Below are 16,811 nucleotides of genomic sequence, written 5' to 3' on the forward strand. Positions count from 1 at the left end.
AAAACTTAAATTAAGTCCTGGAAGACTTGGAATATAGGCCTAGGAATATAGGCTAAGACTTGGAATATAGGGGTAGTAATATGCACAGTAGCATAAAAGCTGCTGAAAAGTCAGCACATCCTATAGGTTGAAAAGGTGGGCATATGAAGCACCAGATGAATATCAGCAGAGAAACCAGAGGACAACATAAAACAACATTTCTTAAGGAAGTATGTCCATCCACTATAAGTGAAGACAGAATTCATCCCCTACTCTATCAAAGGTAAATTAAGGAGTTTATTTTTCTTTGTAACTGATATTTGGGGGGGGGGGGGTGGGGTGGGGAATCTCTATTACAAAAAAAAAAATTAAACATTCTAAGGAACAAGACCATTTAGAAAGACCAACAGGAAATTCAACACTATACTTGATCTAAACCAAAATGTGTTTCAATAGATTACCCTGAAATTGCTTTCAAAGGCAACAGCTATAACTTCATTATTTACATGTCCTAATAGAAGACACAATTAATAGTAACTAATTTGGCACTGATGCTGGTTTTGAATCATCAAAAATGCAACTTAAGAAATTAATCTTAAAATAACCATCAGACTTCTGGTAGGTTTGAGTCTCTTATCTCTATAGTTTTATAAACTGATCACGTTACTTTTGCTAATTCTCCTATTCTACTAAAAACAGACACATGGTTCTGTATTTATTGTGGAATAAATCTTGCTTGGAGAGGCAAGAGCAAAACAGAGAGCAAAATGATGTTTTGTTATTACATACATTTGTCTCTAGAGTGATCATTATGGTATTCTCCAGAAAAAGCAGATCACAAGCTGAGGTTACCAGTGATACTAGAGTGATCATCCAAAGCGCTGACACTTAGGCACTGGCATCAGCCATTACCTCTAGGGGAATTCAAACTGCCACTGGTATCTCCAGTGTCAGAACAAGAAAGTTAATTCTACCCTCCTACAGTCTGTAAACTAAGACAAAAACCTTAAAGTTCTTTAGAACTTTTAAATAACTATTAAAAACACACTTCAGAACCTTTGCCTTTTGACGTTAAGGAAACATTAAGAAAATTTATTGTAAAGGAAAGATGACACAGAAAGCAAATCCCTTTCAGTGTCACAAAATGGAACAATCACAGGTAAGACTACAGGAGTATTAGAATGTGGACAAAACCAAATGATTCAAACATATGGCAAATGAGCAAAGAACACATGCCATGCCTCTTCTACTACCTGCATTTGTAATACCACTGAAAGTAAATATACCTGGTTAAGTGTGTTATCAGTCTTTAGCTCTTTATGATTGGAATACTGGATATAAATGGGTTGGTTACGAAGATGAGGTGTCACAGCAGAGTAGTAATTAACCATAGTGATAGCTGCTTCTTCTGTGGCAAGTTCCAAAAATGCCTGTAATTATAAGAGGTCATTTTCAGTATTTACAAAGCAGATAAACTTCATATTAGCCAAACATAAAAAACCCAAGGATTTGAGAACACATTTTAACAAATATCAGTCTTCAGAAAATTTCATTTTACACAACCTTATTTACTAAGCTACTGCAAAAATTCATCTGTGAAGATGCAGGAAAAAATATACATCTTCCAGCTAACTTTTTGCTTTACGTAGCTGCTAACCCTCTCCCATTTCCCCCAAAAATCTACTAAAAGATTGCCTAAATTCATTAAAAAAATAAAGGAACATAACCTCTTTTTTTCTTTAATACTTACTGTTTTATGACTTACATCAATAGCATTTTAACAATATATTTTGAAATCAGACAAAGTATATTAAAAAATGGAAAGCAACTAATTACCTGGTTTTTCCCTTTCAGCATCAGGATGTTGGTTACTTTACCAAAAGGTAAACCTAAAGCAATAACTTCTGTTTCTGTCACTTCCCCAGGCAATTTCCTGATATGAAGAACACGAGAAGGAGCCCCATCCATTTTATCATCACCTTTGAATTTCTTGTTGTCATTACCATTGGCTGAAAGACATATTCAGACTCTATTTGAAAAGTTTACTGATATTAATAATGCTTTATTAAAAAATGCTTTTAATTATAAACATGAAATTAATTTCAAATGATCCTCCTCATTTGGTTTACGTGAAATTCAAGGGTTCAGAACAAATTCTCCAGAGACAAACGCTAGTTTCATGAAAAGCAGTGTTCAAGACTTAGTCCTCTGACAAAGACCACAGAAAATCCTTTACACCTCACTTTCAATGAAGCATCTCATATAAAAACATGGAATAACATATTAATGATGTCTAGCAAGGGCTCACGTAAGAACTCCAATATACATTAAAGTAAAAACAGTTAGTGGCTACCAAGAATTTTTTTGAAAGAGATAAAATGGTGGTGAACCATTAATAGATCCTGAATTTTTTTTAAGAACTGCTTGCACCAAGTAACTGGACACAAAAAAAATATAGAAGTAACAAAGCAAGACAGGAAGCATCATTAACATTGGGGAAGATCAGAGCAGAGAAAGGGGATGACCCAGGGGACTGACATCACAAAAAGCTGATGAAACCAACAAAGGAAAGTAGGAAAATGTCCAGTATGAATGATGAGCTCACTCATAGAAAAGGAAAAACCAACTAATAAACACAATGTAGCCAACACAGACGGGGTTGGGGGAAGATCCAGATAAACTTCCCTAATAGAACTGGTGAAGCATTAGCATCACTGTACAAAACACCAGGAAGACTATTTAGAATATTCTCCAGAATTCTTGTAAAGAATTACAGCAAAATTCCAGCTTGAGTTCCTTTTGCTTGATATGCAGCTAGCCAGTTGGATGGAAGAAATCTTGCTTTTGAAAGAAGGCCAGAAAAAAATTATTTAATTTGGTTAAAAATATTTCAGTAGAGTAAACATCAGGGTCAAGAGCTAAAGAACAACACTGTGATAAGACATGATATTAATGAATTAATCAGTGCTGGAAATCAGCATGCATTTAGATATTAGTGAAATAAGTGATAAGACTTTCCTTTCTTCTACCAAATAAGCAAGATATATAGATTTATCTAAATACAAAATTTGAAATCTCCTAATAATTAAAATCAGGATGACTTAGAGGCACGTCATGCAGTAACTCTATACCCACACCCCGTACCACCCCTATCAACCCTCCTCCAAAAAAATTTCCACAACTAAGTTTTTAAAAAGTTCTTGCATTGAAGAACACTAAGTGTTTTCCACCTTACTGCAGCAAACAAAACAACAAAAAACTAACAACATTCAAGACTGGTCAAAATTCAGCTAGCATTGTCTCCAACTGACAATGCTAGAATCCATGCAACAGTAGATATTTTATTTTGGTCTGCTGCAGAGAAAGAAAATTTTGGTGGAACACAGAAGAGTAAAATTTGAAAAATACACACTGAATTAGCATCTGAAGTCTATACAAGACTCTAACCTGTACCATTTCAGAAAACATGGTGAGATTGAGCTTCCAGGTAGCCAGATTTCACCTGTTCAAAATGATACATTATAACACTATTTCAAAGCTTGTGAAAAAGTATTTTTACTTTTCCCCTGAAGCTCATCGCACAATAGTCTTCCCTAGTTCTCAATTTATATCTCTACAAAAATAATAATAAAAAAATAAACCAAAATCAGAAGAAACAAGATGAAGTGTGATAGGCTGGACAATGCATTACAAACAAAAAGCTATAACCAAACTTGCAAAGGACAAAAGAATTACAGTGATACTGAAACTACATGTCCAATACAATGAATAATTTCAATTCATTACAAGTTTCAAAAAAAATGAAACATTACCCATCAAAAAGGAGAATGTGAAAAAGTTTTCAAACTAAATGTTTTTCTGAAATTAAGAAACCTCTTGCTATTTTACATCACCAGAAAAATATTCAACATGATTGCTCAAATCAGTACTGACAGAGCTGTTCTGTATTTTGTGTGGTTTTCAATAGACAATTTTGACATATTAACCTTTCCACAGCATAATGTCCAAGAATTTACTTTTTGTTACACTAAAGCTCTTATTTAAAATAGTCTTTAGGTAATCCCAACTTTTCTAGTAAAAGTATCACTGGCCTGTATATGTGTGTGTGTGTATACATATATATATTTTTTAAATCTTCCTTTAATAATTAACACAACAATTTAGTAATTACTGTATAACCCAGTTGATTTTGCATATATTAGCACTGCTACCTAATACTGGCATTTTACAGTTTTTCAACTTCTGTTCCAGTAAGTTAAAAGAACAAGCTTTAAAAAAGTATTTTGCTATACTAAATACATGTATCTTTTCCTATACAGCAATTAAGAGCTTTAACTTAATTCACATATACATACAGTTTTGTTTTTTACACTGTCTTAAACCTCAACTACACTGTACTTTCAACTTTACTTTCTGTAAAAAAATCTACATAGACAAGTGACTGTGTAAAAACATTTATGTAAAAAATCACATAAATATATTACAGTAATATATACAAAAAATAAAGAATTAGGCACGAAAGAACATATGGCAATCAGAAAAGAGGAGGTGGGAGGGAAAGGATGGGGGGACTGGCAACAAGCATTCTCAATGCTCTGGAATTGTCTAAAAGAATTTTTTAGCAGTAAGGCAAGTAACCACAACAAAAGCTGTTTATTAGTTATTGGCAAAAGCATCTCTTGTACAAGGAGAGCTGAACTGGTACCATTCATTAAAAAAAATGAAGCTCACCTTCTTAAAGTAAAATTTCCGCCAAAAGATTTAAAAATGGGTTTTGGAAGACAGAAGAAACGAACACATTAGCTGCTGAATGCCAAGAGTCTGTACTTCTTCTACTTTTGGTTATCCATTCAGCATCGCCTAACAGTAATTTCCTGTTCCAGTACATCATACACCAAATATGCATGCACATACACAAGTGAACTTTGAGACATTTGAGGAACAAATTAAATTTAGCTTTTAGGAGAGTTATTGAGAGATTCCAGCACTGAACGAAACCTCTCTAACTGCAGTCTCTTATTTGTCATTATATATGGTACTCCTCAGCTGAAGACGCATCATTAAATTGCATTTGGGAATAGAAAACCACATTTACAACATAGGAACACAACTTGTCCAGAGCCACTGAAAGGCGAATTTAACTACTGTTAGAACAATCTCATTCTCTAACAAATTTTATTAGCAGAATCAGTGTCCATACCGGTTAAAACCTAAGTCAAGGGAAGCAAAGTACTAGAGGAATAACAACGTCTTTTGGTAGAAATAGAGTCTATGCCTAAGCAGCAACAACCTGAAAGATCCTTCCCTATACAGCACTTAAAATTTTTGAGTTTTGTTTTTTTTTTTTTTTTTCAGAAAACTGGGGGGGGGCGGGGAGACCAAGGGATGATGGAGGAGATCTCACAAGCTGACTATTAACTACTGCTGAAACTCCTGTTAAACTTGAGACTTACTGGCAAGTAACTGTTTCATGAGGGAGCTGACCTTCACTGGATTTGAAAATCCTGATGCAATTCAAACATTTTGCTGCTAATGCTTTAACAAATGGATATATGCACTGAAAATAGCAGGCTACAATATTTACGTTGGGGGAAAAAGTTCTAAAAATCGCTGGGAGAATGACTAAAACACAGTGTTAGTTCATTTGCAAATCAAGTTATAGCTGCAAATATGTAGTTTAAAAAAATATATAAACCCCCAAAAATTAGAAACCTAGCCCTGAATCATAGAAACATTTAAGTTGGAGAAGAACTTTAAGACTGAGTCCAACCATTAACCCTGCACTGCCAAGTTCCACTGAACACAGGAATGGTTATATTCAATTCAGACTACCATAAAAACTCATGTTCTATAGCAACCCATAGAACTGATCTAAGTCCTCTGCATCTCTCCACCACGGAGATGAAAAATTCAGTTTCCATGTGACATCAGACAACTATTTCTAAATGAGATCTCATCTTTATTAATGCTATTCAAAGCATTATTCTCACATCCAAATAGGATACTACAATTTAAATATAATTGATACATAAGCCACTTCCCTGCTGCACAGAGTTCCTTCAATTCAGCATAAATCAACTTGTTGAAATTGAGTGCTTACAGGTTGACCAACCCTTTAAATGGCCATAATCTGAACAACTCAAGTCCTGGCATTTTCTGTTAGAAACTCCTATTTTATTAAACAAAGAAATAGGAAAAAAATATACCAAAAAAAGCAACAAAATTAACTGCTGTTTACACAAGGTATATTGTAAGTCCAAGCCATTCAATCATTCAAGCTATGAATATTCAATGCAACCAAGCAGTTTTTGCAGAAAAAAAATGTTCAAGTTCAGCATAACTCCTAGCATAGAATGAACAGCTTACTTCCTGATAAAAAATGGTTTTGAAAACATATTTTAATAAAATTTCAACCTAAAGGAGCTTTTTTCTGCACATTTTTTTGAGAAATAAATAAATATGACCAAAGAGTTCTGAGACCTTTATTTCAGATGCATAATTTTTCTGTACAATAAACTTTTTTCATAAGCACACAATCGCCTAATACAGAAATGTAACTATGTGGGTACAGACAAAAAAACTTGGATACAATATAAAACTGCTTTCACCCATTAGTTCCTAAAAAGAAGAGGGAAAAAAAATGTAAAAATGACAACAGGATACTAGCTATATATCCCTGCATATCTGCACTAGTGAAATAATATACAAATAAACATCCTTTCTGCAGAAATCACTGTTTCACAACTGCCATTACATACCAACAACCAACTTAAAAAAAAAAAAAAAAAAAAGCAACTTTCAGTTTGTGCATACTGAAGACAAGAAGCCCAACAGTATTCAGCGCTGTTCAATGCAGAAAGCACTTCCACCATTTTACCTTGGCTAAACATATGTAATTTAATGTTACCAGCTAGTAGAACATGTATCCAGACAGGAAATTAGTGACTAAGGGAAAGGCAATGCAACTGAAGATACCTAGTTTACAGTTGTGGATTATGACCAGACAGAAATATTAAAATGTTGCACTGGCTACTGAACACTACCAGCTGCCTCAACCAACCACCAACAAACTGCAGACAATCACAAATTGTATAACAGAGACCACTGTGGTTTCATTTCTGGAAAGTTCTAACCTTAGAGAAAGTTTCCCTGTATGTACCCTACCCTGATAAAAGATGGAATGCAGGAAGAGAGATGTTGTCTGATCCAGTGACCTCTCCCAGGCTTCCAAATGCAAATGAACAGGACATTTGCTTTAGTATGTAAAGCTTCAAAAGTTCAACTTTAAGATAAAATCTGGAATTCAAAATGTTTGAAGGAACAAGAAAAGGACATACTACACTCAAAAATACAATAAAAACATACATAGAATATGAAGTTGTCTGAAGCCCACATTTGTTAACCTTGAAGGTTAGGCTACGTGGTCAGTGTTAATTACATTTTTGTTAATAAGGTTTTTTTCTGTTTATCCAGACATGGGCCAGGTGCACATGAAAATCCTGACCAACCAATATTAAAACTATCATACAATACAAAGACTATTGCTTAAGAGGAATTTGACCTTAAATACGTAAAACACAGTGAAGCAAAGAAAACTTAACTACGGCTTTTAACAGGTTCATCTGCACATAGGCTGCACCTGTTTAAAAATGCACTGAGCACTGAGTTTTCTAATCAACTGTGATAACACATTTACAGTATGGTATAGTGGCTCTTCAGTGTTGCATCCAAAAACCAATGTACTTCAATTTAGTCCTTAAAAATCTGTAAAAATACCACAGGCTAGAGTGAAATCCAACTGATTTCAGAACAATGAGTTACCACAGCATAGCAATGCAAAATTTACCTATATAATAACAGCCACATAATTCTCCCATCCCAAGATTTTTTTTATTTTTGTAAGTTTCTAAATCTGCCTACCTGTAGAAGTATGTAAAGTATACAGTATTATTAAATTACTATACTTTCCAATCACATGTAACATACTTGTTAAAAATCTTCCCAATTATTATTAATTGTAATCAATTTGCAAACTTCAGAAGTAAATTACCTATGGTTAGGCATCATTAATTTTAACTAATAATCAATTTTACTTAATGCACTAGCAAAAATGGCACATCTACGGCACATACATGTTTATTGCCCAAGTTAAATATAGCACTTGAAATATTACTAGCTTGCATGCCAGTGCTAATTACTCTGTTAATACAATGAATAACCTACCAAAGTCACTCCTAACATTTCCTGCTAATTAAGTAAAAACAAGATCAAGAGTATCATTCAAAGCTCCAGGAGTTTGGTGAGCTCAGCTGCAAAATGATTTTGGAATGCTTCTACTGATCTACTTTAAACATACAAATATGAATAATGAAATTGACAGCAGTTGTAGCGAGAAAACCTTCCAATTCTTCTTGTCTTTGACAAGCCAATTTTCATAAAACTTTCATCAACATCTTTCACTTTTTATCTACATCCCTTAAAAATTTTACTTTTTTGTGTGTGGATTTCAGCAATGGAGTTCATGGCACAAGCAACTCCACACAGGTAACTCGTCCTATAACTTCCATTAAGCAATCCTCCACCTTGAACAGCAAAAGCCTCGCACAAAGTTCAGAGTAAGAGTAACCCCTTTACAGAGGAAATACTTGTACCAGTTTTTAAAGATAAGGGAGTTTTTTCTTGCATTTAAAATCTGCAGAATAAACAATTGCAGCTATGTATTCACTGAACATAGAGCACTGAAAGGTAAAAAAAATATTTATGTATCATCATTTGCAATCTGCCTTTCTAATGTCTTCAAAAACATTAGCAATGTCAGAATCAGCAATATTTATTTAAAGATCCTGGTTTGAGCTCTGGTTTCTCAGAATCTTGTTACCAAATCATATTTCAGCCTATCTGAAGAGCCTTTCTAGTCATTGTGCACCAACACAAAAAAAAAAAAATTAGCTCACAGACCTTTACGAGAAGATGCTCTCCAAAGAAATCGGAATCAAGCAAGATGATGGCAGAAAATAAGAACAGACTTGGACAATATTTTCAAAAAAGCTAAAGGAAAGCTACTAGTAGTTTAAGCAGTAGTAAAAGGCCTGTGGTCCTGACAACACAACTTCAATATACTCATGTCAGCTGGTGTTAAAAACATCAGAAACTTACACATGTAACATAAAAAAACAACTTAAAAAAGCTTAGATACTTGCTGATCATGTACTTTATAAGCTGTTTTCCCTTGCTACAAGTTCTAAACCAGTGGAGGGGATCCCTCCCTTAATGCTTATAGAATAATGTTCTGCCATACTGTCCAACCTAGCTCAGGAACAAAAGTAAATCTTGTATATTTAAATACAAATGCTTAACTGAAATGAAATTCCTCAACAATGACAGTAATCAATTTTTTCCAAAACATGGTTTAGAATTAAGAGGTAAAAATCTTAATCCAAGTCTAGGTTTCTGTTAAGACTGCCCTTTTACAAAAGACACAGAAAGTACCTAAAACAATAACTACACCTGTAGTGACTGTTAAGGTAACATGCCATCACCTACAGAGTCTGGAGGATTGATACAAATGACAAAACTGTTTAGAAAACCATCCAAGGATCAGACCTAGTATTTTGAGCCATGAACAACATGGCAGCCTTTTTTAGAGAATTACTAGCGGTTAAAATTATCAGTAAGAATGCAAATCAAACATTTGTTCACCAACTTCACAAGTTTCTTTCATAAAAAAATAGGAAAAGATTCATCTGCAAAACTCCCTATAGGGCAGAGAAACCATTCCTCTTTCATGCATTTCACTAGGAGAGAAGATTAGAGCAAGAGTATTCATAAAAGCATTAAAGTACTACAGTATTCTCACTGAATGGCAGCTGAACACAAAAAAACCAGAAACCACTAATGGAACAGTTTTCATGATAAAAAGGTAGGATGTTCATTTTTAAAAAATCATCTTCAGTCTCACCCATAGTGACACAGCCCTTAGTTCCACCAAAACCCCTCCCCTTCCAAGAAAAGGTAGTTTTTTTGACCACTTACACATTTTGGTTTAGGTTAGTATTTCAATAGGAGAGAAAGAAATGAGGCTGTGATTGAGAAGATTTTGTTCAAAGTTTCGGCCTGCTAAGGCACTGCTATTGACAAATGTTTTTTTGACTGTGTACACTTTCACCAATAAAAGGCTCAGAGGACTGATTACAAAAACCATCTCATTCTTCTGTTCTCCTAGCTATCTACTTAGAAAAATATCACAGAAGCAGAAACTGGAAATATCACAGTCAAAAGCAGAATAGGTTTCTATATTGTCCAGAAAACAATGGCCAAGTCTCATAATATCATGACACTTCCCAACTCTAAGAATGAAAGGGCAAGAACAAGTATTAGTTCCAGAGAGGCAGATATTTACAACACGTGTCATTTAAAAGGGACTTAATAAATGATCACAGGTTCCCTGAAGCCCTAGAAAATTTGGGATAGACTCATCCCTACTATATCCTGGCTATAGCAAAATAAAAAAAAAATAAAAATAAAAATAATTAATTTACTAAAGTTTTAAATTCTTCTGGAGAGAAAAAGTAATAGCAGAACTGCAGCAAAAGAAGAACATCAGACAGAAAGAAAACTTGACCTCATCTGGTTTCAGGAGATGGTTACAGAAAAATTAACACACAGGTTTCCATTTCACATGTAACTACTTCTGAGTTTACAATCAAAACTTTTGAACCGTGCAAGTCTGGAAAAAATAATCCCGGGTCCACAGTAAAAAAGACAGCTATGGGAGGATATATTCAGAAGCTGAACAGTGGATTTATCCTACTCTACAGCGGTTTCTGTGCTACTTAAACAAGGCAGGTGGAATGAAATTTGAATACAATACCAAGAAAATGTTTAAAAAATAGAATACCCAAACAAACTAGCCCCCTTTTCACTGACTGCTATAGAGAATGACTTGAATTACAGATGCAGATTGTTTTTGGGATGTTTTTGTTTGCTTGGGATTATCTTTCCACCAACCTTCTTTACATTTTACAGAATTTATGTGAAACTTTTAATAACAGGCATCTGATACTACAGGAATCAAACCACTGCTCTGACTACTGCTGCTAATGAGATCATTTCTTGAGCAGTCATTTATGGTTATGGATGTCAAAAAAACCAAGCAGAAAACCCCCACCCACACTAAAAATCCTCCCACACACAACAAAAAAACTCCCAAGAGTAAAACCCAAACCCTAATCAGCTTTAAGAGGGTGGAAATAAAAACAAAATGGAAAGCAACAATTCTGTTAAATTCATCAAGCTTCCATCCCATACATAAACCTAATGGGATCAAAACACACTTTTCCATTTTCAGAATTTTTCAGGAAGGATTTCTATGTAAGCACTGCTTAGACAAGGTTCTATACTTTATCTTCTGCAACCTCAAAATTATAATTCTTATTTCATTTTTTTTTCTTTACCTCTTTTTGATAAATTAACTTGCATTTAATTTCCTGGAACTAGAAGTTTATCTAATAATATATATGGAAAATTTGGTAACATTTAGGACTTGGTCCTGTCTTAATGTCCACTGCCCACACCCAAACCCTCATGCACACAACTCCTTTCCATAGCAGTTTCTTGTTTAAGTAAACTGATGAAGCGCTAATTAATATCCAGGATCAAAGAGGACATCAAGAAAATGAAAACAAGAGGGACCTCTTTCAGAACCAGAAGGAAGTAAGAAAAACAGGGAATAGAGACCAATGTTCTGGGGGACCAAAATGGCTCTGAATGCACTACACTGCATTTCTGACTTACTCCAAAGTATGACCACCCCTTCACTTTTGTTTACAGAACTGCCAGTGGAACTGGTTATCTTCTGCTGCCACACTCCTCCACTCAAGACTGCACTTGTATACAACTGTGCAATCACATGACTGATCAGTAATTTGCTCCAAGGAAAAACTATTTTGTTAGAATACTTTAATGCTGCATTAAGTTATTCTGCAAGTGAATGAGCACTCCAACAGAAGAGAGTGTAGTAGAAACATGGATTTGGAGGTTTTTCTTCTTGTGCTAAAGATGTAGGATAAGAAAGCACAGAGCTACCCATTCTGGCAAGAGCTGTCACCACAGCATCCTAATTGTAACATGAAATTGCATCCTGAATCCCAATCTCTTACTAATAAATTACAATGGAAAGAGTCTGCTATTAATATCAGTGATTACACTGCTGACCCCATGAATACAGAAAATCAGGCACAGTAGAACAGTGAACCAGGCAACTGACTGGAAAGTGCAGCAACCCTCTGATGCCATCAATCAACTCCTTCACAACTCTAAGGCAAAAGAGAAAAGAAAAAACCCACAAAAAATTAATGGTATGGTAGGAAAAGAAAAAAGAGAAAAAGCAACACCTCTGAAATGAGCCTTCCAAGGGAACTCAATGCACATTCAACATACAGAAGCATCAGCTGCAACAGAATGCATTTTAGTGTGTGCCAATTAATGAAAAACCTTTCTATCTAGCATCACCAGACTGATTCAAGAATAGACACAGCCACTTTGCACTGATATTCTGAGATTCTACCAGGGTGATCTCAAACTGAAGGAGCAAAGTGAAGCTTCCTGCTTTAGCAGTGAATCAGAACTCTCTTTTCTTTAATCCATACTGTATTATGAAACTGGCACCGTGGTCTTCCCTGTAATGCCCAGACTCACAGATGTCCATGTGTAAAGAAGTTGAAGTCACACAGGAATTGGGCTGTTTACCTTTGCCTGGCAGTTGAGATTCCTTACTTTAAAGGTAGCTGTACAAGACAACTGTAATTTTGCATCCCATCACCCACCAACAATTTAGTGTGCAGACATCTGAAAGTTGCCTGTCGTTTTGTGGGATTATTCTCCTCAGACACCCAAGATTTGTAGGAAATACAAAGTCACTATATTCTAATACAAGCCAACAGTTTATCCCTCTATAGCACAACGGATTCTTGTTTCGGTGTTCTCCCCTTGTAAACAGGAAATGAGTCCAAGTATAAATTATAGATTTCTCCTTTGAAAGGGCATCACTTACCAGTAACTACCATGCTGCTCATGTTAGAGTTCGGGCTACTGAGTACACTGCCTGAAAGAAGTTCGTCAGATCCTCTCTAAAAAGAAAGAGACAGTAAGAGATTTTTTTTCCTCTATTTTGTGATTTTTAAAGATGATACTTCCTCTTTTCAGATAAGTGCAACAATTTGAAATCTAAGTAAAGCGGAATATTTACATGGCAATTTGAAATGAGAGCAGCTTAAGCACAGTTGTTTAACCCACCACTGAAATGAAGCCATCTCTGGAAACAACGAGAACTGCTGAACAATAATTTTGTCCAGCATTTCAAATTAAAATATAATTAAGTATATTTATTCTACTTCAATAACATTTAAATTAATTTAAGTTTTAATATTTTAATATTTTAATACACATATATATTAAACTATTATATCTAGCTGAAACTACAAGGGAAATCTAAGCAAATAGAAATATGAGTTTAGCTCAATTTTAACACCCCTATTTAAAAAAAAAATATTTAATGTTCACAGGAAATGAAATCAGTTTTAATTTTGGGGACATCCATTTGTTCAGCAAAACACAATTTAGGGCAGGGAATTACGTCTTCATTGTAGTTCTTAAAACATAACAAATAACAATTAATGAATGACTTAAAAGTGGGCTGCAAAAATCAGAGGAGGGCTTATATTGAAACCATACAAGGTAACCCTTTCCACAGATTGTTTGTAAGATGGGCATTTGACACAGCTGAAGAGGCGCTTCTTCTCACACCTTGTTTTTTGTTTTTTTTTCTTTTATGCCCCAACCCTCTTCACCCTCAAGACTTCTTCTCTACAAAATCTTTATATGCTCTTTCAATAAACAAAATATTTAAACTGTCCTTTGAATACTATCTTCAATTTCTTATAGGTTCTTTCCCACTTCAAAAGTATTTCTGCAGCACCCTTAAGAGTAATCCAGGTCACTGCTAAAATGGTAATGAGGAAAAAAAACCAGCTTCTACTCATCCTAATTAAAATAAATAGGTTTAATTCTGTTGTGGACACTACAAGAGAATCAAGAATAGTTATAAATATGTTTTACAGGGCACTTCATAATAAATTCATCTGAGACTATCATCTTCACAGACAGCACAGTTGAAAGACTTAAAAAAATCAAACCTTTACCTTTTTCTCATACTGTACTCTGTGTCCACACAGAGGATAGTATGTTAAAATTTATATATGTGTACGCACAAATAGAGCCATTAAAGTTAACTTGGTTTTCAACATCAGTTCCGAAGAATCTCTGTACAGTTTATTGAATGCTCTAAGCTTGTAAGGGTACACAGCAAGCAACAAAGCTGTGTCTATCAAATCAGCAAGAGTTCCCTTAAGATTGCATCACGCCTAATACCAAGATCAGGTAGAACCATGAGAAGGACCATGTCTTATCCTTTTCAATGTAAGGAAGCATTTCTAATCAGATATAACTAAGAAAAATTTAGCTAGATAGAACTGAGAAACAGCATAGCTAAGGTATAGAAAGTCTCTGTTATTCTAACCACATTGCTTTCTACTACTGATGTCATACAGAGGTACTCGGTATAACTTGAAACATAAACATTCTTTCTCTTACATGTTCTATTTTTTCTAACATAATATTGACAAGTGTAGAATACTGCAAAGTCAAAGATTACTAGCAGCATTAGGTTACTCAGTGGTAAGTGCAGTTTTCCCTGCTTGCAGTACCCATCTAGCTTTGCTTGGGAGCCCTGTCTGCAGCCTGGCCAGCTCAATTGAATAGGCAGAAGTAGCTGCAGACACTGACTGTTCACAGTTCAGCTGATTAAGATCATTCAGCAGCATTTTTCCCCCCTTAATATGATTGGCATCAATTTGCAATGGTACAGCAACTACTTCAAAAATATCTGAAGCAACCACAGTATCAAATGAATGCTTTTCCCAAAACCTGTAGGAGCTTTACAATTCTGAAATATCTCAAATTTGAGTTGCCTTCAGCTTCAGGAAGTTACTTACAACAGCAACTGCTGAATGAAAGAGTGCAAGAATGATTATATAAACTTCTGGTTCCTAGTAAATCAGGCTTTCATAAAAGCTGTTAATTTCTTAATCCGCAGCAGAAAAATCCCAAAGAAGACCAAATTACTCAACAGAGTGGATATTCAGTTCTTGTATTTGTGTTTCATAAACAGTTCTCTCTTCATTTACGAACATATCATTTTACATTTCATGAATATCTTCACAGTCGATCACAAGATTTTGTCATTGCACTTGAAAGTTCTAACATTTTTGCTTCAGAAGAACAATTAAATGTGAATTTCTTGCACTGGCCTGTATCATGAGGTCTACATTTGCCTTAGCTGCATAAATCAGTGTTCAGAAGTCTGATTCACAGATGTACAGGTTCATACAAGGAATGTTCTTCCAATTTCCCCACCAAATCCCAAATGTATAGCAAACCTCTACTAACTCACTCCCATACATATTTCCCAAGCTTCTGGTCAAAGACAAAGATCTCTCTTACTGTGTGAGTAATGATCTTAGTAGATATACATGGTTATTTTTTCTAGTTAGTTCATAGTCAGCCTAGACCCTTCTGTACTTCAATTCCACATATAACTTTAAAACCAGCTCTGCAGCAACAGACATGATGGACTTGAACACAGAGTGGTTAAATTACAAAACCAAAAGCAGTACCTGCCTGGTTATTGAGATTTACTTCAAAAGGGTTATCTGAAGATCTTGGTTGTCTAGTAAAACAATTTCATGTAAGCATCTCAAGTAAGCCAGTATGTGCTCTTAGACTGACATTACTGTGTAACACAATCCCTCCCGAATTACACAGACATAAACATTTATTTTACTTACATTTATTCAGCAGAAATAAGGCTTTATTCAATTTGTGGTTTGGGGTGCTTGGTTTTGGTCTTATGTGCATTTTCTTTTAGAGGGCGCTAAGCCAAAAAGGACTAACACTATGCTCCACAAGCAAAGCTTTTCATGACTCTGCTATGTCACACATGAATTTCAAAATCATAACCAATTTTCCAAGCATCTTGAATATTTAATTAGTCTCAAGCACAGAAGTACCGCTAGTCGAAAGATACAAACCTTTAAACCAAATTAGCTAATTGTATCAAGTGTTTCAGAGCTAAGGAAACCAAACTCAGATCTTTGAAAAGCACAGAGAACCAGACTCAAGGAAGATCCAAGAGCAACGTTCACTTAACTCTCCTCCCTGTCTGTGCAAACTGCTATCTTCTAAAGAATCAAAGCAAGTTTGAGATTGTATAACAATACTGAAGATCAGAAATACAGAGATGGCAAAACTGTTTACATCTAAGTCAAAATAACAAACAAATAAAAAACCACAACTACTATATTTCACCATAAAAAGTTACTGTTACAGCAACATGGTAGAGACTAATTGAATATCCATTTTAGCAGGAGGCAGAGATATTATTAAGAACAAAGTAAGTACAAACTGCTATTTTACTATTAATAGGTCATCTTCTGACATCTAGTCCTCAACAGCACAAGTTTTCAATGCCATATTTGTATTCCTACCGATGTCAAGGAGATTAAGCAACATTAATCTTCCACAGAAATTAACCACTCAGATCAGAGCAATCTAGACCATTTCTTTATGAAACCAGCGTGTACCAAAATACAAGTATATAAAACAAACAAGGGAATTGCCAAGCTAACATAGTGCAATGAATGAACCCTGAATTTGTCAGAGTCAATACCGCCCTTTCACTGAAGCCCATGTTATCACCCCCATGACCCCATGAGAGC

At 34.9% G+C, this 16,811-nt stretch overlaps 1 protein-coding gene across 7 annotated transcripts in view; it reads right to left on the minus strand.

The window, feature by feature from the left end:
• PTBP2 (polypyrimidine tract binding protein 2) overlaps positions 1 to 16,811 on the minus strand; it is a 132,680-nt gene that overhangs the window by 21,335 nt on the left and 94,534 nt on the right. For 5 of the 7 annotated variants that reach the window (XM_086841897.1, XM_086841896.1, XM_086841895.1 and 2 more), the window contains 3 exons: positions 13,031 to 13,106; positions 1,816 to 1,988; positions 1,266 to 1,409 (listed from right to left, as the gene is read on the minus strand). In XM_086841897.1, coding sequence (XP_086698023.1) covers positions 1,266 to 1,409; positions 1,816 to 1,988; positions 13,031 to 13,106 — 393 coding nt within the window. The remainder of the gene's footprint in view (positions 1 to 1,265; positions 1,410 to 1,815; positions 1,989 to 13,030; positions 13,107 to 16,811) is intronic. The other 2 variants (XM_086841899.1, XM_086841898.1) reach the window with 1 other exon arrangement.

This window comes from Cyanistes caeruleus, chromosome 9, assembly GCF_971803275.1.
Source record: "Cyanistes caeruleus chromosome 9, bCyaCae1.hap1.1, whole genome shotgun sequence".
In the NCBI taxonomy this organism is placed as follows: Eukaryota; Metazoa; Chordata; class Aves; order Passeriformes; family Paridae; genus Cyanistes; species Cyanistes caeruleus.